The following is a 21,646-nucleotide window of genomic DNA, read 5'->3' as shown; positions in this document are numbered from 1 at the left end:
CTGGCAAAGTGAGTTCCTTGCCTTTGGAAGGACAAAAACACATTACAGAATCCTGAACTGTCAACATTTCTTTTATTTATCTTCAGTTGTACAGTGGCCTCACAAAAGTTCTCCACAAGTTTGGGTAAGCTTTTTATCACGGAACAGTCACTCTATTCCAAATAGAATACTGATGATCCTTCAGGTTCCAATTCATTGCATGTAAACTTTTATTTCATATATGAAATTCCTACCAGAAACTATTCATCAGGATTGGGGAGGGGGAGAGGGAGATGCAGTTAAAAGGTACAACCAGGACTGAATTCTTTCATTCAGTCCTTGCAGAGTAGAATCGGATAGCTGGTGTATGATTTTGGTATTCTAGCAACTCAGTACACTGAACTGGCATGCTTGGGACATCAGCTCACAAGGCTGGGCATTGTGATGTATCTTTTAAAATTATTTCTATTCCGCTTTTCACTTGGAACACATGAAGCTGCCTTATATTGAATCAGAATCAGGTCCTTGGGTCCTCAAGGTCAGGATTGCCTACTTAGACTGGCAGTGTCTGTTCAGAGTCTCAGGCTAGTGTCTTTTGCATCACCCTTCTATCTGATCCTTTTACCTGGAGATGTTGGGAATTGAACCTGGGACCTTCTGCATGCCAAGCAGAGGCTCCTACCACTGAGCTGCCCTCCCAAGAGGGAACTCAGAGCAGCTTACAGTACACACAAAAAACTCTTTCATTGGTGCTGGGCTTCCTGCATTAGTGCATGCACTAGAGACTTCCTGCATTAGAGGCTACATGCACCCTCTCCCGCCTTCATTGTGACCGCTGGCAGTCAGTATCCGTAGGAGAGCAATCCCTAGATGGCCTGTGATATCAAGTATCTGGAAGTGACCCTTAGCTAAAGATGGAGTAAGGCTGGAGACTGGGTCTCCAGAGCCCTTTGCTTGTCATAGGCTGCTTTGCTTGTCTCTCTCCTGCAGCCTTCCACCATGTTTCCACTCTAGGAGGCAGCTGCTGCCGCTGTAAAGAAACTGCACACATCCCATTGGGTGGGAGATCCTGATTCACTTCCTCCAGCATGAGGCTAAGCCGACAGGATTAGAATGCTCTGGGTTGGAGGATGACAAAGTCCCTCTGCAGCACTTTTGGGATTTTCATTATCTATCTCTAGGGTGGGAGATGACAAAGTCCCTCCCTGCAGATTTGTCTTTCTGTGTATTTGTCTCCCCAGCTGAAGTCTGAAGCAGGAAGTAAGCTGGAAGGAAGGTATGGGTGGAGAGAGAGGCTATGGGGAAGGAGCCTGCTGCTTGCTTCACCATAGCCTCACACCATCCATTGCATACTGTAAACCCCTGTTGCTAAAAAAAAAAAACACCCAAAAAAACCCTGTGTTTGACACAGTTGGTTAAGAACACTGCAGTCACGCATTTTATATGAGTATGAAGGAGTCGGCATTTTGGTAGCATTCAGTCAGCCTGCTGGCCAAGGGCAGTTCATCTCTATACCTTGCACGGAGATCACCAGTCTGAGGGCTCATCTCAAATGTGACAGCACCAGCTCACTTTTGCTGTAGTTATGGTCTCCAGTAACATCCACAGGCATCCAGTTTGGTGTAGTGGTTAAGTGTGCAGACTCTTATCTGGGAGAACCAAGTTTGATTCCTCTCTCCTCCACATACACCTGCTGCAGTGACCTTGAGCCTGTCACAAGTCCCCTCAGAGCTGTTCTTTCAAGAACAGTTTCTGTCAGCTCTCTCAGCTCTGAAAGCTACCTACGTCACAGGGTGTCTGTTGTGGGGAGGGGAAGGGAAAGGAGATTTTAAACCACTCTGAGACTCATTTGAGTAGTGAAGGGTGGGGTATAAATCCAACCTCCTCCTCCTCCTTCTTGCTCTCCTCCTTCTCCTTCTGATAGTTAAAATCCAGAGCTGGTTCCAGAATTTGGGGGACCCTATGCAGAATGTCCCAGGGCTCTGCCCAGCACTACGCTCCTGTCAGCCCAAACGCCTGTGCATCCTTCCCTCCCGCCCCTCCCCCATTGCAGGCCCTCTCATCACCCCTTTACTTGATGCTGCTGGCAGCATGTCTGGGGGAGTTCTTACAAGCAAGTGGGAGACCAGGCAGGCAGGCAAGTCAGCAGCAGCAGTGGACCCTGCCCTGAGGCCCAGCAGCTCCCCTACCTCAGAGTGTGCTCCCTGCTACATTCATCTATGCTGATTAGGCCGGGGGATTTCCTAGGCTGGACCAAAGTCAAGTTCCTCCCTTTTGTTTGTGCTTCCTGGCATTGCTCCGAAACAGTTAAGCATACAGATGGTGATTATCTCTGTGTGCCTTATTGATCCACATAAGCCTTTCATTCATTTCTGAGCCTGATGTACCCACTGCCCCCGATAATGTCACATCTCCCTGATATCACAAAACGCTGGAGTCTGGATTTAAATGCCTCGCAGCCGTGGCTTCGCTGAAAACCTTGCCTACCAAATTGCAGTGCTGAGTGCATATTGGTGTTAAATGCATAAATCCATGAAAGGCGGAGGCTTTTTTAAAAGGAGTACTAATACAGCCTTAATTGTATCAGTAAGAATGGCATCGCAGAAAATTGCCTGGTAATTGTAGTGCTTTTCTGACTCAACACAGCTCCCAAGCCAGCAGGTGCATCTTCACTGTGTGCATTTGTGGGTCTCTGGGTACTGTAGAGAACATGGGCAGTTTGATTTTTCTCTCTTTAGAACTGAGTTGCTTTTTATTTCAAGTTTCTGACCACATTTTTTAGGCTGACAGAGTTTGTGGAAAATTTTCTACATAACAGACCCAAAATAACAAATCTGGAAAGGTTTAAACCCGAGATCCGTTTTCCATAGACACAAGTTACTGCTCCGGAGGATTGAGGTGTCTAAAAAGAGTAAAACATTGTGGCATTTTTAATGACATCACACTTTCAACCTGATTACGACATTTGCACAACTTGGAAGCTTCTTATCCTTTCCTTGGTAGATTTTGATCAGTGAGAGACACCTGGTCAAAAACCAGCTATCCACGTAAGAAAATAGTTGCCCAGTTAATGTTTTGCAACATCTGGTGTGAACCATTTTTGGAAATCCATACTGTCTTCTACTCTTTGGGTCCAGTGAAAAAAGAAGAGTGTTTCCCCACCACCGAAAAAGAAGGTACTGTTAAGGAAACAGGAGAACTATGGACCAGGGTAATAAGCTGAAAGCAAGACTGTTGAAGTAGCAGGGGATTTGTACAGCCAGGTAGCTTGGGCTAATGTGGGCAATGCAGCAGCAACAAAGGCCAGGCAGCAACTAAAGAGCTCTAAAGTTGGCCCTGCGGATCAATTTCTTCATAGAACCAATCCTAGTTGTACTGAAGTCTGGGGTTTTTGAACTCATGAAGCTTTCACATAGGGCGTTTTCGCACTGACCTTACTCGGGAGCGACATCCCTCTTCACCGCGCAGCGTCTGCGCAGATTTCGCACTGATTGCTCCGCAGAACCCGGAAGAGCCGCAAAGTCCCGCGGCTTTTGTGTCGCAAATGTAAACTGGCCAAAAACCAGTTTACATTTGCAACGCAGAAGCCGCGGGACTCTGCAGCTCTTCCGGGTTCTGCGGAGCAATTAGTGCGAAATCCGCGCAGACGCTGCGCGGTGAAGAGGGACATCGCTCCCGAGTAAGGTCAGTGCGAAAACGCTCATAGTGAATCAGACCATCTGTCTATCAAGGTCAGTATTTTCTACTCTGGCTAGTGGAAGCTTTCCAGGATCTTGGGCATAGGTCTTTCACATCACCTACTACTTGGTCCAATTAACTTGTGATGCCTGTGGTTGGACCTGGGACCTTTTGCATACAGATCAGATGCTCTTCCACTGTGCTACAGCCACTCCCTGGTCATCTTTGAGACCCAGGAAGGGGAGAGCGGCACAGTGGTATGTGCACTCCTCAAAGTCTGCTTTCCCATGCACCAGCCCTGAGTGCTCTCAATATTTTTAATTTTAGGACTTCTTTTTTGCAAGCAGTCTTTCATAGTGCTGCTGTTTGTTGGGTGTTCTGTTCCAATGCCACATTGCCTCTTTGTAAATCTCTTTTAGCTCCCAAATTGTTTTACAGCAGAGGTGGGGAACCTTTTTTCTGCCAAGGGCCATATGGATGTTTATAACATTATTCGTGGACCATAAAAAATTATCAACTTAAAAAGTGCTCCGCCAAGGGAGAACGATTCAGGCCGGCAAAATTAATACAAATAATTGTTTTTCTATTTGAAGTCATGTGAGGAGAGCCTAATCTGGCGCACAGAGACACACACACACGTGGCCCGCTGCCCTAGGCAAATGCATAGGTCCAGGGTTTTTTGTAGAAAAAGTCCAGCAGGAACTCAGTAGGCAGGCGAGGCAGTTGGCCCCTTTACTAGAGCATCACGACTTGGCAACAGTGATCCACGCAATGGTCACCTTGAGATTGGATTACTGTAATGCCCTCTACATGGGGCTGCCCTTGTGCCGAACCCGGAAGCTACAGCTGGTGCAGAATGCAGCGGCTAGGCTGTTATTAGGGCTCCCAAAGTGGGAGTACATACAGCCGGGGCTCCGCAAGCTGCACTGGCTGCCAGTTGTATACCAGATTCTTTACAAAGTGCTGGTTATTACCTTTAAAGCCCTATATGGCTGAGGACCTGCCTACCTTAGGGACCGTCTCTCCCCATATGTGTCCCAGGTATACAAAATCTGCTGACGATCCCTGGGCTGAAGGAGGCCAAATTGAAGAGTACATGTGAAAGGGCCTTTTCAATCGCAGCTCCATACTGATGGAACCAACTACCGGATAAAGTGCGGGCCCTCCAGAGTCTTGATCAATTCCGTAGGGCCTGCAAAACTAACCTTTTTCAAATGGCCTTCACTTTAACGTGGATTGATCCCCTATATTTGGCAATCATACCCTACCGAGGAGAACATCTAGAGTACAGCACTGAAAATGTTAATTCTTATTGTAATTTTATGCTTTTAATACTGTAATTATATGGTTTTAATTAGTAAATTGCATATACTGTTGGAAAATGTTTTATATTGTAATTGTAAGTTTTACATGTTGTGAGCTGCCCTGAGCCTGCTTCGGCAAGGAGGGCGGGATATAAATAAAATATATTATTATTATATTAGCCCACATCCCCTAATATTAGCATATTAGGTCACATACTCATTAGCATATTAGGCCACACCATCTGGGATAATCAAGCGCAAACTGAACTGTGACAGTAACTTTTCCAGGAGTAACTTTTCCAGCAATTCTGGCTGGTCAGCCAGGCCCCAGGGAGGCTGCCACACAGTTCATCTGGGCCCTGTGATCCCTTCCTGGTCTTGGGGAGGCTGCTGCACAGCGCAGCTGGGCCCCACGATCCTCATTGGCCAGCCAGGCCCCAGAGAGGCTGCCACATGGCTCAATTTGATCCATCAATCCCCGAGGGCCACACCAAGTGACCTCGAGGGCCACATATGGCCCTCGGGACAGAGGTTCCCCACCCCTGCTTTACAGTAATATCTGTCAAATATATTATTTTTCTTTGTAGTCTGGGCAAGGTCTTGTATGTGGATGATCCTTACTACCAAGAACTTTCATCCTTTGATTCCACCTCAAATGACAGCAATCCCAGCACAAGAGGAAACCCACCAAGAGACCCAAAGACTGCTACACTGAGGGTTAATGAAGGGTGAGTAAGGCCAGAAGAACAACCACAAAGCTGAATGCTTTGAAATCCTACTGAATTTGTTGGGAGAGAGATTTGCACCTGTTGAGTATGTGAATTATGGCAATTACTTTGAAGGAAATACTGCAGCCAACGTCATTTGCAACTGTACAGATATTTTGGTCTCAGTTCTAATGGTGCTCAAAACATGTGATTTAAAATCCTACGAGAATATAAGCTTCTTAAGAACACTTTCCAAGGAGTAAGCCCCGTTGACTTCAGTAGGGTTCTGAGTAGATGTGCTTAGAATTGCAATGTAACAGTGCTATCCTAACAGCGCAGTCCTAAGAACTTTCCTGGAAGGAATCCCCACTAGATAAGCCAAAGTAGGATTTGGGGCTGACCTGCTTAGAATTGCACTGTACACAGTTATGCCCTTCTAAATTAGTTGACTTTAGAAGGGTGCAACTCTGATGAGGATTGTGTTTGCAAGCTGCCACGTTTATGCACATCTGCTTGGGAGAACATCCCCACTGAACATGCAAGTCTTTCTTCAAAATAAACCCACAGATCAAAAGGCAGTGAGCCAAAATGCAGTTAGTTAGCCCTCCTAATGTGCTCCAGAGCCCTTTTGTTTGTAAACAAGCAGGCCTTATGCTGCTAACTGAATTCAGAGTGAAGATTTTGTTGCACAGGTATTGTAGTCACAATCAGGGGTGGAATTCTAGCAGGAGCTCCTTTGCATATTAGGCCACACCCCACTGATGTAGCCAATCCTCCAAGAGCTTACAAAAAAGAACCTTGTAAGCTCTTGGAGGACTGGCTACATCAGGGGTGTGTGGCCTAATATGCAAAGGAGCTCCTGCTAGAATTCCACCTCTCCTGAGTAGAGCTGGCTCAGGACATTTGTTGCCACAACTTGCTTCATTGCATAATTGGGACATAAGTGTCCTCGGAAATGTCAGATTCTGCACTGCTTCACTGGCACCCCAGAAACATTTCCTGCCCCAGATAAACAACTTGGAATTGGTAGTGCACTTGATCTGAACAAAAACACTTATGCTTCACAGTTTATTTATTGAAGTTATACCCATCCTTTCTTCAATTATGGATTCAGAGTTCTTACAGTTCTCCAGAGGCCTTCCATCCAGCCTGACTTACCTTCAGCTAAGTTGCAGGATAAGGTACCATCCAATCATATTTTTAACCATGGGCTGAACTCCTGTTACCAGATTTCACTGTAACGTCAAGGTAGTTCACTTTGTTTAAACTCTGAAGAATTGTTTTCAAAAATGTTTGGATAGCTGTAAATAGTCCCTCTGTAACAATATGAGGGCTAGTTATAAATGCATACTTTTGTAGCTTGACATCTTCAGTGTCAAGCAGTGACCTACAATGAACCCTCTTCATTCCAGCAACTTGGGATCCGATGGACTTTTGGACCGATAGATCACTACTGTAGAGGCAGAGTTTCTCGTAGTTTAGTTTGCATTTTTAGCTGTTTTATACTGTAATTTTAAACTCATTTTTAACCGTTTTATTTTTGACTCTTTGATGGAACCCGCCCTGAGCCTGCTTTGAGGAAAGGGTGGGATATAAGTCGAATAAAATTAAAAAATAAATACATAAATAAATAAATAAAATGTTTGAATGGGTCATCACAGAATTTACTGTATCCTTAGAATATCCATAGCACCCCAAAGGTGCTATGGTATGATTGGTTCACACATAGCAGAAGTAATGAAGTCATGCCTCTTCGTGTGCAAATCCAGCTGCCTGTCTCATTTTGCCATAATAGGCAAAATAGTGTTGGTATACCCCAGTGGATCATCTAGTCCAGTCACCTGTCCTAAGACAGGATATCTTTATTTCATTTGGATGATTATACTCTGCTTTCCTCCCCAATGGCACCCAATGCAGCTTACAACACTGTTCTTCATTTTATCTTTACAAAAATGACAACCCTGTGGGGTAGTTCAGACTGAAGAGGAGTGGCTGGATCAACATCACATTATCTGAAACACTCCTGACCAATGTCTACATGACCTGTGCTTAGTGAGATGGGGCATCGTTAGGCAGATACACAGCAGCTGAGATGCATCCAGGGAGCCCTTCCAATTAACCTGCCATTTCATTATATCCTTTTTATTTCACTCCAGAATGAACCAGGCTAGCCCAGCCTCATCAGATCTCAAAAGTTAGGCATGGATATCCCTGGTAGCAGGGCTTTTTTTTTCTTTTTAGCAAGAACTCGTTTGCATATTAGTCCACACACCCCTGATGTAGCCAATCCTCCAAGAGCTTACAAGGCCTACTGTAAGCTTCGAGAGGATTGGCTACATTAGGGGTGTGTGGCCTAATATGCAAAGGAGTTCCTGCTAAAAAGAAAAAGCCCTGCTAGTTAGTATGTGAATGAGAGACCACCAAGGAAGTCCAGGGTTGCTCTGCAGATGTGATTTAAAATCTTACAAGAATATCAGCTTCTTAAGAACACTTTTCATTTCTCTTCTGGATGGCCCACCACCTCTCAATGTCTCTTGCCTTGAGAACTCTTTGGGGTCTCCACAAGTTGACTGTAACTTTACAGCACTTCCCACCATCAAGCAAAATGCTACTTTAATTTAATTTTATTTCCCACCCATTCTGCATGCAACAAAAGTTTCCCTCTGCTGCAGTGGATGGCAGAATGGGAGGAGAAGCTGCTGGGAGGTTGTTGAAGGTGGAAGTTGATAGCAACATTGACCAAAGTAAATGTTTTAACTTCTAATTTCTAGCGCTTCTATACTTAATCCCTAGGCCAAGGGTCACTGGGAGCCCCTTGGAAGAAGACAAAAGCAAGGATAATCCTTACGACTACCGGAAACTGCTTAGGAAAACCTCTCAACGCCAGCGCCTTATCCAGCAGTATTAGATGCTGCTGCTGCTGCTACAGTTTGGCTTTCTTGATCATAATCTTTTTGTATGGTTTTATACCATATCTTGTCCTTTTTAAGAATCTGTGTCTGTCTCTCTCCAGCATTTTAAAGTCACAGTGTTTGCTCATGTGAACATGTCTCATTGTAGCATCTTCCAGGGAAAGCGGTCAAGTTTTAAATTACCGTATAATTTTTAAAAAACAATGATCATGGATGTGAACATTATGTCATTAGTATACCATACTTGATTAAAAATGATATATATATTTTTAAAAACATAGAAATATTTTTCTCTTTCCCCCCCTCATTTTTCTATACTTGTGGTGAAAAAACAGGCCTTTTGTAGTTTTGTTTTCTGATATGCTGGTCTTTGTAACTTCTGTGAAGAAGAAAATATTTATAAGATGAAATTATTTTAGTTATTGGATCTACATTTTTGATCAACACTGGGCATGCAAAATGCCCGTTATGTACAAAAAGTGAATCCATAATAGGTAATAATTCTGCCAGAATGTTTGTTTGGAAACAATCCACCAAATATCTGCTTTGCACAGCCACCAATTCCTTTTCATATGTTTCCTCTGAAATCTCATAAAAGCCTCATAGAAAGGAAAGGATATTTTATATCAGTACTGTTTAGTAGCTTATACTTTTAGGTCAAGGTGTGTGTTGGGGGAGGGTATTGCAGTCATTATTATTAGCGTGGTTAAAGATGGCTTAGCACACTGGCCAAGGCTCAATCCGTTTCCTGAGGTTCATTGCTCAAATATAATGAATTCCTGCATATTTTTTTGCTTTCTTCTAATCTTCACTACAGTTTGGTGTGTATTTTTTCATAAGGAAATCTTTGTAAGGATTCATAATGGCTGGGAAAATGCAGATTTGTTTATTTCTCCTCAGTTGTTTCCGAGAAGCAAAAGGAACCAGATTCTTCAATAATCACTCTTTGGAAGTGAACAAAATGAAATATTGAATATTGCATTAACTTTCCAGTTTCTGCATCAGTGACTAATAATTGACTTTTAGGTTTTCTGCACAGTGGGAACGAAAAATTTCCTTCTTTGCTCAAAACCTGTTCCGCTTCTGCCGATTAAAATTGCTGATGCAAGCAAAGAAATTCACCAAAAAAACAGTCTTTTATATAGATGCAAACACAGAGAGAGCTCATCTTTTTAAAGCAGTACTAGGAAGTGACTTTAGGGAAGTCCTTGGCCTCTGTGCCCTGTTAGTTTGGCCATCTGGGGCAATTAGTTGCCTGCTATGTGAAACAGGTTCCTGGTCTAGATGAACTACTGGTCTGATCCAGCAGGGCTCTTCTCATGTTCTTAAGTGCTTTGATACTCTTTCTATTGATGTGTAATCCATTTTTATTCATTCATAATGAACAGATGAAAAAAAAAATTGCTGAAATGGAACACTTACTTTAAAATCGCAAGTTTGGTTTTCAGCACAGTACTTTCTGAGGTTTTTTTCAACACAGTAAAAGAAAATACTGGACCCAGAGTGAATCTGAAAGAAAAACTCTGGGTATGACCATTAGCCAAATCACACACACACACCTTTCTCTTAATCTGTGTCTGTAAAACAGAGCTATTACTGACCTAATTCACAAGATTATGAGGATAAGTGTGATGAGGGTTATAAAGCACTTTGCAGACCAGAAGTGTTATACAAATAGCTAGTATTAATATATTAACCTTAATATAAAATTGGCTTCATTCCCACTGAATTCCCTTTGAGAAGGGAAAAGAGAATGCATGAAATCATCTTGCGTTGAAACTCTCCTTTCTGTTTTCCTCTATGTATTCAGCAGGGAACTGGGAAGAATCCAAGCCAGGCCTGCCATTTCACATAGCAAGTCTTACCCTTTCACACTACCAAGGCAGGAGAACACAAGACCACAATGAGTGCTTCTGATGCTCTTGAAAGAACTACAGGATCCATTAGGGAACACGAAAAAGAAGGCTGCCTGCAGCCTGGCATTTGACTGCTCTGCACCATACTCACCTAGTGAGTGGGAATGTTCCTAAATTTCTACACATCTTAATATTGAAATATTTTTCAAAGATGCCCTTGCCATTCACTCCATCTGGAACAAGTTTCCTTATGTCTTCTTATAGCTACTGTTACCTTCTACAATCTGATAAATAAGGGGATGAACTTTTACAAAAAAAATCTCTCGGCTATCAGAAATGTTTCTGGAAAGAGTTAAGATTTCAAATGCCCTTGTTTTTTATGAAAGAATCCGTGTCCATAATTTCAGTATTCAGTAGACTCACACAAGATAACTGACTTATTTTAAGGTTACCATAATCCAAAACGCCACCAGTCTGCACTATTCCCAAATTTCCCAACTCTAAAGGAAAGCCCCAGCCTGAACATAGCAGAACTGGAAAAGAACGCCATGGACCAGGAATCTGGTGTGTTTGCTATGGATGTCTTGCTGGCATCCAGTCACTCCTTAATGCCCTCAGCATCACTTGATGGAGAGACTAATATATTTGTCTCTGCAGTTCATTAACTCACAAATCTGTTCTGCAGCTAGCCACCTGGGGTCCCACCTCTTTATAGATGTGCTGAGCCAGAAGCGACATCATGAACCAGGCAGAAAAGGGCAAGAAGCCTCCACACAGAAATACACTTAAGTCCCCCAGCTCTTTGTGATAGGAAAGAGAGGCCTGTACAGTTGTTTCCCATCTCAGTCATACAGGGAAGACACCAACAGAGCCACTCTAAGCAGAGCCACTGCTTATATGAAGTAGTAGTTATTTTAAGAAATTTTTAAAAACCACATTCTGTTACCAGATCGTGAGTGGTAGTTCAAGGAAACAAATAGAAGTGATGGGAAATCCTAGGAGTGGTTTGATGCAATACAGGCCAGTCCTCTATTTCCAAACACCTGTTGTGGCTCAAAAGAATGCACACTGCATGGCCACATAAAGGGATGAAAGTCCTGGGTTGTTGGGAGTGGGGAAGAGAACTAAGAACCAGGAATCTACCCATGGGAGAATCTAAGGACTGGTTCTCCTTACAACCACCTCAAGGGTTCTCTTTCAAACTTGCTTTATACTGAAGTGGCTTAAGTCCCTATACCCAGTGGAAGCTGCCTCACATAAACAACTTGCTACACAGAACAACCTTCATGTGTTGAGTTAGTTGTGTTAGCCCTCTGGAGATGCATCTCATTCAACATTCATGGATCCATGTCTCCCAGAGGTATGTGCTTTGCTACTGTCCTGTATTCTGCAGGCAGGACCAGTCAAGCTTCCCCTGGAGCAGGGCTTTTGGGTCCAGGTAGTGATTGCTGACAGGTGCTGGTTTATGAAGGTCAATGTTGTCTCCTCTGACTGGCAGCACCTCTGCAGAGTTTTGGGCAGAGGTCTTTCACATCACCTACTAACCATTCTTTTTAGTTGGAGATGTCAGGAACTCCAACTTATCTGGGGAATTCATGCAACACAGTCACTCTGCCATTGAGCCACAGCTCTACCTGATGTAACAGCCATAAAAGGGTTTGGCATCTGCCTCTTTCTTTACACCAAGCAGCTGCGTATTGCTGAAGACAACCATGGAATCATAGCTATCACTGAGGCTGCACTTCTCATGTGCTGCTGCATCCCTAGGAATTCTTGGGCCAATCACATGGAAGAAGCAGCAGATGTCCGAGCTGAGTCATCAGGTATCTCATTTCCATACAACAGGTCATTTTCTGCATCTCTACTAGATGTTTCTGGTGATGGTAGTTGCCTGTAGTCTATTACACTTTTTGGCTTCTTCATGGAGAAACTTAATGGAAAGGATGTGTCAAACAAGAAGACTAGCCCTGATGGTTTCAAATTAGAAAGACTGCCCCTGGTGGTATTTGGATAAAAGAGAAAGGAGGGACAACCTGGCTTTGAGGAGGGCTATTGTGCCAAGGATTCGACTTGCCCTTGCTTACTATTATACCCAACTGCTGACATATAGCTAGACAATAAGCATTCAACTAGAAGGCAAGAAATGTATCTGGGAGCAGCCAGCCCTGCATTCAGGGTGCCCTCTGCTAGCCCCCTATAAGATATTGTTGTGCCATCCAAGCCATGAAATAAGCAGAGTTAGAAAACCCCCTTTATCCTCAGAATTTTGCTTTCAGAGATGACTAGTGTTTTCTTTGTAGCCTCCTCCTCCTCCTCCTTCCCTCTGAGGGCAGTATCCCAATAGTATAATCCTATGCAGACTTGCACCTTTCTAAACCCGTTTGCTTTCTGCAGATTTAGAGGGATAACACGGTTTAGAATTGCACTGCTAATTCTGTGGCTCTGCTAATTGGTTTTTCGGACCATAGAATGTAATCAGTGGTGGTTGTCCTTTGTTGCTAAAAGGCACTGGCAAAAGCTAAGAACCATAGCCCTCACAGTAGGGTCTGCTCCTTATGAAATCCCGACGGATTCCAGCAACAGCTGCTTTGGGAACAGCTCTGTTTGTCAGTTAAAGGCGTGTGGGCAGAGCTGGCAGTCCAAAGATAAGCGATTCGCCACCACATCTTCCCATAGAATAGATTGAACTAATGTGATCTCCCCCCCCCCCCCCCCCACAATTAACTTCAAGCTTGAGGTAACTGACAAGGAATGAGAACTTGAGCTCGCACTGTCCGTTGCTCACTTGTGGCTTTCTGGCAAGGTCTCAAGACAGAGCCTAAAACGCTTACGTGATCGAAGGCTTCCCACCCCCTCTTGACTTGCCCTCTCTTCCGCTCCCCCCTTCGCCGTCTGCATTCGCTGGCTGAGCGCGGAAGCCCGACCTCAGGCTCTCCACCGGGTCCCGCTCTTTCTCGGTCAAGTCTCATCACCCGATTCCACGCAGTCCCCGGAGGGCAGCTCTCCGCGCCGCTTCAGTTGTCTTCTTCTCGTCTTCATTCCCAGCGCTCCGGGCGGCTGCAAACACGGGGCTGCCCACGGGCCGCTCCCAAGGAAGTCGCGGTCAGGCGCAGGCAAGTGTGTCCTTCGTCCGTCCACGCCAGGAGCGCCCCCGGGCCAAGCGAGAGCCGCCGCTTGAGTTGGCCAAACGCTCCTCTCGCCTTCGCCGCCCGGCTGCGAAGCGGGACTTGAGCCCTGAAGCGCATCAGCACCATGGAGAGCGCCTAGCGCCGGCGCTCGTCCGCTCGCTGGCTCTGCCCCCGGGGAGTCCGCGGTTCTACGCCTGCCGAAAGGGCCGCCTTCTGCCGCCTCGCCCGGAGCCGTCGGCCAGCCTTGTCCCTGCCGCCCCGCCGCACTCGCCTCCCCACCCGCCCCAGCGCTCCCTCTCCCGCCCCTCTCCCGTCTCCCCCTGTCTCGCTCGCTCGCTCTCACGCACACACCAGAGGAGACGCGCTCGCCGCACCTCACCGGCTCCTCACCAGCTCCGCAGATGGCAACTCCCGGCTCTGGTTTTTGGTCCTTCGGGTCTGAAGATGGCTCCGGAGATCCTGACAACCCCGGTCCAGGTAGGAGCCCCCCTGAGAAAGACGCCTGCATCTCTCACCACCGGCCTCCTCCGCGAAGTTCAGCCCTGGCTGGCACCGGTTGCCTAACCCTCCCCTTACTTTTTTGAAACCTGCGTCTGGCATCGCCGCTTCTTGCCCTGGAAGGACCGTGGAGGCGACACCTGCCCGGAGAAGGCGGATTCCTGTCGGGGCAGCAAAGACCGGACTGAAAGGGGACGTGGCCAAGGCGCAGGCAGCCGGCTCGCCCGATTGCCACAAAAGGGACTGAAAGCGCCACTTGCTGGATCTCTCGCCGGACCTTACCTGGCTAGGAAGGAGCAGACGCACCACCTCGGCTGGCCCCGTTGCAGGGAGGGGGAGGGCAGGAGGTCGGGGGAGTTCAGGGCAGGAGAGAAGGAGAGCTTAGGCAGTTGCATGCCCTTCCGTCCTTCCTTCCTTCCTTCCTTCCTTTCGCTTGGCTTTGAGATTTAGACCACTGCTTGCCTACCACAGCTTGCTTGCTTGTTGCTTGTATGAATCTGTCTAGCCGGCCACGTGCCAAGGGCGCGAGGCGGGTAGCAGCAGCGACACATCCCATCCATCCCCAGCGCTGAATCTGGAGTACACGCCAGACAGGGAGCACGAGGGGACCGAGGCGCCTCTCTGGAAGGACCCTGTGGGGCGGGCGTCTCTAGGGTCTCTCCAGGAATCCTCTCCGAACCACCCGTCTGATCCTCTATTCTTGTTTCTCCCCCCTCAGCAAGAGCTTGGTGTCAGGCCGCCCAGAAGTTTACAGGAGGCATTTCAACCAAACTCTGTGGTAAGCGACGACAACCTATGTGTAACCCAAATCAGGAAGAGGCTTTAATAACATGGGAGGGAAAGGCTAAAGCAAAGGCAACAAAAATCTCTTTCTCCCCCCACCCCCCACCCCCAAGCAATCGTAGAGATCGGAAGCCTTCCAGAGTCAGCCGGAGATTCGGTGCTCTTGGGGAGTTTTGCCCTTGCCTTGCCCGTCTCCGCCGCGCTATTAAGACTTCGCTGTTTGTCTCTTTGTTAGCTCTGCTGTACGGAGATGGGGAGAAGCCCATGGAAACGGGGGCTAAAGAGGACCCGAGTGCGCCCCCGAGAAAACCCACTTGCACCTGCAATAAAAAGCCCTGCGGTTGCCAGAAATCCGATATGAATTATGCATTTTTACACTCCTCAGGTAACTACCCCGGGTGGAGGGGCGCTGGAGAGAGTGGGATCTGACTGCCGGTATATTTTGGGATCCATGAGTGATACATCCCCCCCTCCCCTCAAAAAAGTAAAGTATTCCGGCTGCGTGCATAGCAGAGCAATCCAGGTTCATTAAAATAAACGGGAACTTTGCCATTCGCTTCAGCGAGGCGTGGACGAGGTATTGTTTTTTTTTTTTTTTAAGCAAGGCGAAGAGGCAAAGCGCTGTGCGGATAAATGGCTTCCTTTTGCCAAGACGCTGTTTCAGACGCACAGCGTGTGTGTGTGTGTGTGCGCGTGTGTGTGTGACAGACAGAGCTGCGGTCCAGTCCCTACATCTATATAGACAAAATCAGAAGACTCTTTAGTTCTAGTAAGATTCCTTGAACTGGTGCCTTGAAACCGTGTACATGCAGTGCCAGTTGTACATACAACTGGTGCCTTGAAACCGTGTACATACTAGAAAACAGTTCCAAGAATTCCACTGGTTTTATTGACCGATGTGATTTCTCTGTAGCCCTGGGTGAATTACAAACAGATCACATGTCGGGGAAGAAAGATCTTTCTCCATTCCACTTAGGAATATTAGAATAATTAAATGGTTTTTTTAAAAAAAAATCTGGAAGAATTTATTTTCTAAGGAATGGTATGAAAAATCTATGGTTTTTTGAGCGCTAGACAGTGAGAAAGAGAAGAGGAATCCAGGCGTTTGAATCAGGCTCTTAAATTCGGGAGGTCCTTGCCAAGAAGTATATTTATGGGGTATGAATCATTCTGCTTCAATAAATCCTTTCCGAATCTTCTACATTGAATGGGAATATATATAATGGGTAAATGGCCTTCCTCAAAATCACAGAAGCTGCCTAGACGTTGTCAATTATTCAGCGTCCAGGGATATTGAAGATTCTTTGCCTGACTTATCGGTGGTTTCAGCACCATTTGGAGGGACAGCGACCAAGAACCATTTCAGTCTAATTGGCGACTGATGCGTGCGGGTAATTGAGGACAGAGACGTCAGATTTAAATGGGAGTTCGGGGTGGAGAAACCCCATTACAAAGTGCCGCGCGCGCAACCTATAAAGGTTTTTAATTATTGTGCAGCTATTGCATTTAAAGCCTTTTACCCTAATTTTGCGTTTTTATCGGGAGGGGGAGGAGGAGAGCCCTCAGTTTAAAAACACAACAAAATAACAACAAACAAACCCAGAAGCAGAAGTTCAGACTGCGATCTCTCTGCAAGCAATACATTAATTCCTAAAGAAGGAATTGTGTTAAATTACATACAATTCTAAACATTCTAAAATAAAGCCTTTTTTTTCTCCATTCCGAGATTTTATGTTGTTCTTTTGCGCTGTTAAACGAGGAGCCCTTCAAGTGAGTGAGAAATATTCCGGCGGTCCGCTATGGGTAGAAAAACGTGTCCAAAACCTAAATTCTAAAACCGATGTGATATTTCATTCCTCTGCAACCTTTCAGATCTCCTGCCCGCTCCCGATGGAGAAGTAGCCACGTTGTCTTTCTTACAAGATGTTATGGACATTTTGCTCCAACATCTGGTGACCAATTTTGATAGATCAACCAAAGTCATCGATTTCCATTATCCCAACGAGCTTCTTCAGGACTATAACTGGGAACTGGCGGATCAGCCTCAGACCTTGGAAGAAATTCTGCTGAATTGCAGGACGGCGCTGAAATATGCCATTAAAACAGGTAAGAGCCGAGTTGGGAATATCCCCTCCCTCTCTCTATCCGGCGTGATGCATTTATTGAGGCCTCCGATTGTTTGAAGCAAATGTCGGGCCATATCGTTGGGGGGAAGAAAGCGATTTGCTCCGAGGATGAGGGGGGGCGGGTGGAAATCACTCAAAGGTGCCTCGGTTTGTCGTTGCCCTTGTTTCGTTTGATAGAATCGCTTAGTTCTCAAAGCCAGATGGATACTCACGGTAACGATTTGTGTTTCCCAACTGGAACACGCCTACGCTTGTAGGGTGAAGCGCTCATGGATTCCAATAGGAACCTTCGGCGTCTTCTACGGTTGTGCAGCCGCTTCGTTGTCCAAGTTGCCTCCATCTTGGGCAAAAGACGTTTCGTTTCAATGAGGTTCGGCCTCTTTTTTCCTTTCCTCCAAGGCGCTGCGCATGAAGGCCTGCGGCGGGTGGGAGGCCCCAGGGACAGAGGCGGGGGGGCGGGCGGCGAAAGAAGCAACCTACATATGGAATTGGGGGGCGGGGGAGCCTGGTTGTGCCTTGTCGAAGCCAACCTCCGCTCAGTCTTGGGTCTTTTCTTCAGCCTTCCCCAACACGAGTAGAGGCGTTCTCAGCTGGGCTCCGGCCAACCAAGGCAGCCCCACCCTTTGCCGGCCAGTTCAAAAGCGTCCTCAGGGCGCCCAGGAGGGGCTTTGAGCAGAATTGCTGAGGCTTTAGGTGCTTTAGGATCGGGCTGCGCCGCCCTGAATTGCGCACTGGGTATTTTCCGTAAGGCCCTCGGCCGGAGGGGGCGGGGAACTCATCCCCAACCCTGGTTGTGCGGGTGCGGCGGCCCAGGCGGGACTGAGTTGAATTTTCTATTGGTTTTGCATTGTTATAAGTGTTTAGTTTTATGTAGGGTTTCTGTTGTCCAGTTGGAGCGGTTTAATAAGCGTCTTGGACGCTTATTGATTTGTTTGTTGCTTTCTAGACGGGCCCCCTTTCCAGCAATTCCTTGCCTTTATTTGCTGGGTGCCAAGAGGCTGCCTCCAGGCGCCAAGAGGGGGGGGGGGGCATGATTCTGTCGGAGGCGCTGGTGGACGATCAGGCCGTCTGGCTCCGGAGAGGCTCTGGTTTCAGAGCTTGGCCCGGCAGTGCTAAAGAGAACTCGGCTCTTCTCGGCCCATTGGCTTCCTTCCACGAACTGTCACCTTGCTCAGGGCTGCGCCGGGAAAGACCGCACGTGGAGGGCGAGGCAACCCTGTAGCCATTCAAATCAATGCCTAACGAGCCTTACTTTTCTTTTGGGAGGGGGGAGTTGGGGGTAGGTTTGTACCTCTGTGGTCTGCTCCTCCCCACGTTCGCTGGTTTCCAGGGGCTTTATCCCCCCCCCCGCACCTGCGCATAGGATCGCTGCCTTCCTTTAGCTGTCAAAGAGCCCCTAGAAACACTGGAGGCCCCCAAGAACTTGTCCGGCCCATCCTCACTTTGCCTCCAGAGGCGGCCCGCCAGACGTCCTTGGGCAGCGAGGGGAGGGGGGAATTGGCCAGCCACTGGACGTGAGGAGTCCGGAACAGACGGAGAACGCCGCGCTCCGGCTTGCAAGGAAGGAGCGGGCTGACGCTGCTCTCACATACCTGCACGTAGATATGCAGACATTGATACACGCGTGTGCCGCTGATACTACGAGGCCGGGGGAAACATCGATCCCGACCTAGAGGAAGGGAAGAAAATCGCCCTGATTCCTCTCCCACTGAAAACGTCCTGGTCTGCCTGAATTCTGAGCAGATCTAGAAACAGGTGGACAGAGGCAGGCGGGAATGCACAGCTGCCCCAGTTGGCTAAGCAGAAAGAGAAGCCTGTCGCAATGCGTTGGGAGCCCAGCTAGTCCGCCTCAATACAATTTGGTAGTCATTATCGAGCCGTTCTCGTTAAACTTTTATTGTATTGTTTCGATTCCAGCAACCCAACTGTCCTGCAAGCGTCCCGCCTGTGCTCCGCCACCTAGAAAGAAAAGTTCCCGCCCCCCACTCCCCCTCAGATCAGCTATTCAGTGGGCAGGGTAGACAAATGACCGGGAGGTTAGTTGGGGAATTAAATCTAGGAGATGGCAGATAGAATTAAATCTAGGAGATGGCAGATAGATAGATAGATGATAGATAGATGATAGATGATAGATAGATAGATAGATAGATAGATAGATAGATAGATAGATAGATAGATAGATAGATAGATAGATAGATAGATAGATAGATAGACAGACAGACAGACAGACAGACAGACAGACAGACAGACAGACAGACAGACAGACAGACAGACAGACAGACAGACAGACAGACAGACAGTTTAATAAAAGGATTTCGTCCTTTTATGTACGCGTTTATAGCGTGTGCATCTGTGTATATGAACAGGTTAATCAGGTGCATTTATAAACTGTGCATTTTTAAAAACATGGAGACGGAGCAGTAGCTGTTGATTGTAAAAGGAATTGATTCCTGGTGGGCACCTTGTAAACACCGGATGCGCCGCCCTAAAAATGGGCGAGGCATTTCTCCGATGTTTATTTCTTTGTCTCTGCTCTCCAATTTATCCCTGGGAAGGATATCCGGTTGCCCCAAACGATCGCCTTTACCGTTCTGCGTTACAATAACCATGGAACAAGGAGGCTGACTTCTAAGAAAACGAACATTGCATGAATGTTCAAGAAAACGGGCAGGTTTCCAGGCCGGTGGTTTCTGCCCTAGAGACATCTCCCCCCCCCCCCCGGAACATCACTGGCATTCCCGTCCCCGAGCGAGCACAGATGTGTGTAAGGGGAGGCCCCGTAGAATCCAACCGGGTCGCCGTCAGGCTGGAAGCAAAGGCCGCCGTGAGCAGCGCCAACAGGGCGCCCTCCCCAGCCTTGCGCTGAAGCAGCCGAGGGCTCTGGAGAGCGCGCCGCCTGCCCGCCCGCCCGGGGTGTCGCGGTGAGCGCAGGCCGAGCGCTGGGAAGGGGGGCCCCGCTCCACAGATGTCCCCTGGCGGCTCGGCCCTTGGGCAGAGGGAGCAGCTGCAGGGGCTTCGCTAGGCCAGGAGAGGGGCGCAGCGGAGGCCAGGCTTCTCCCCCCCCACCCCGAAGGCGCCCTCTCGCTGCAGCGGCTCCAGGCCTCCCCTGCGGGGCACTCCCGTCCATCCCGTTGGCGAAGGGCGCTGCAGCCGCCTCCTGCAGCCCGGCCAGCGGCTTGAGCCCCCGCCCGGCTCTGGAGCCTCTTCCTGCCCGCTGCCAAGGGCCGGTCCCGCCTGTCGCCTCGCCTGCCCGGGGGGAGGGAGGGAGGGAGCCGGGCTGCTGCCGCGGGCCAGGCAAAGGGAGCGCAGGCCCGGCGGCAAGAGGGAGGGCGGGCGGAGCGCCTGGCTTGGCTGCCGGCCGGAGGAGGACGCCAATCGAGGCCGCCCCGGGCCAGCAGGCAAGGTGGTCCTTCGCCCGGCCATGATGACACCCCCTCCCGCCCCCACGACACTCAGCCCTGCTCCCTTCAGGGCAGGCAGGAGGAGGTCGAGCGAGGGCGCTGGGGCCGCCTGGTCCCCCTGGGTCACTTCGTCGGGTGGGAAGGGGAACCGTCGCCCTGTTGAAAAACAAACAACCCCCACCACCCCCAGCCCCCCAGCCTCTTGCACTTGGCGAGCTCGCCCTTCAGGCAAGGCAAAGCAAGAAAGGTCCCCTGTGCAAGCACCAGTCGATTCCGACTCTGGGGTGACGCTGCTTTCACGACGTTTTCACGGCAGACTTTTTAGGGGGTGCTTTGCCTTGCCTTCCCCAGCCATCTACACTTTCCCCCCAGCAAGCTGGGTACTCATTTGACCGACCTCGGAAGGATGGAAGGCGGAGTCGACCTCCAGACGGCTACTTGCGCCACGGGACAAGGACGCTACAAAAACGTATCCCTGACAAGTGTGTTAAATGGAGGCAGGGGGTGGGTTTTGCCTGTTTGCGTGTTTGTTGTCCTTTGTAGAGGGGGGCCCGGGGGTCTTGGAGGGCAGGGTCCAGGGGGTCCCTCCCCCGCTCCCTGGGGACCTCCAGGCCTTTATCCCCCTCAGAAGGGAGGGAGCCTCCGGCATGCCCACGTGCCAGTGAAGGAGGCCCACGAACTAGAAGCGCTGCTGCTGCTGCGCCTTGTTGCCCCATGGAGGGGTTTGAGCGGGCCTGAGCAGACCACTCAGCGTTGCCCAGGAGAGGTTCTGCGGGCAGACAGCCGAGCCAGGCTCCAGAAAGGGCCTTTGTAGGTCGCCAGTTGCTGGGATCCAGGCCTCACTTGGGCAGGAGCTCACAAGAGCGGAGCTCCGGGACCTCTTAATTTTATTGCGCTCTTCCTTTCTTTCTTAAAACCCTCACCCCCACACACATCTGGGCTCCATTGTTCAAACCGCCTGTGAGAATCTTGCCGAACTCGAAGATTTGACAAACTTTCTAATATTTTTCCCCACAAAAAAGGGGGTGGGGGAAATAAGCAAAACATAGAAAGCAGACAGATGGACATCTTCATCATGCCGCTCTGGCCACAGAGGAAAAAATAATTTTAAAATCTGGTGGGCGTCAGGTTTTATGATGACAATTCTAATTCAAGAAGCATTTAAAGGTAGGTGCTGAGCTGATATAGTTGAGTCCACCTTCTGGTGTTGTCAGGGGTGTGTGGCATTATATGCAAATGAGTTGTCCTAATGAGCTCCGGCACCTCTTTTTCTA

The 21,646-nt window shown here is 48.3% G+C and overlaps 2 protein-coding genes across 3 annotated transcripts in view; both read left to right on the top strand.

The window, feature by feature from the left end:
* Nucleotides 1–8,864, top strand: part of MYO3A (myosin IIIA) — a 140,115-nt gene extending 131,251 nt beyond the window's left edge. The window contains exons 35-36 of the mRNA XM_060248333.1: nucleotides 5,549–5,689; nucleotides 8,462–8,864. Coding sequence (XP_060104316.1) covers nucleotides 5,549–5,689; nucleotides 8,462–8,576 — 256 coding nt within the window. The 3' untranslated portion in view covers nucleotides 8,577–8,864. The remainder of the gene's footprint in view (nucleotides 1–5,548; nucleotides 5,690–8,461) is intronic.
* Nucleotides 8,865–13,881: 5,017 nt separating this feature from the next.
* GAD2 (glutamate decarboxylase 2) overlaps nucleotides 13,882–21,646 on the top strand; it is a 48,636-nt gene continuing 40,871 nt past the window's right edge. The window contains exons 1-4 of one of the 2 annotated variants that reach the window (XM_060248330.1): nucleotides 13,882–14,041; nucleotides 14,781–14,840; nucleotides 15,081–15,230; nucleotides 16,718–16,951. In XM_060248330.1, the coding sequence (XP_060104313.1) occupies nucleotides 13,966–14,041; nucleotides 14,781–14,840; nucleotides 15,081–15,230; nucleotides 16,718–16,951 (520 nt within the window). In that variant the 5' untranslated portion in view covers nucleotides 13,882–13,965. The remainder of the gene's footprint in view (nucleotides 14,042–14,780; nucleotides 14,841–15,080; nucleotides 15,231–16,717; nucleotides 16,952–21,646) is intronic. The other variant, XM_060248331.1, reaches the window with a different exon arrangement.

Source organism: Heteronotia binoei, chromosome 10 (genome assembly GCF_032191835.1).
Source record: "Heteronotia binoei isolate CCM8104 ecotype False Entrance Well chromosome 10, APGP_CSIRO_Hbin_v1, whole genome shotgun sequence".
NCBI classification, from domain to species: domain Eukaryota; kingdom Metazoa; phylum Chordata; class Lepidosauria; order Squamata; family Gekkonidae; genus Heteronotia; species Heteronotia binoei.
The sequence above is the reverse complement of the archived record's forward strand: the minus strand, read 5'-3'. Positions and strand labels throughout refer to the sequence as shown.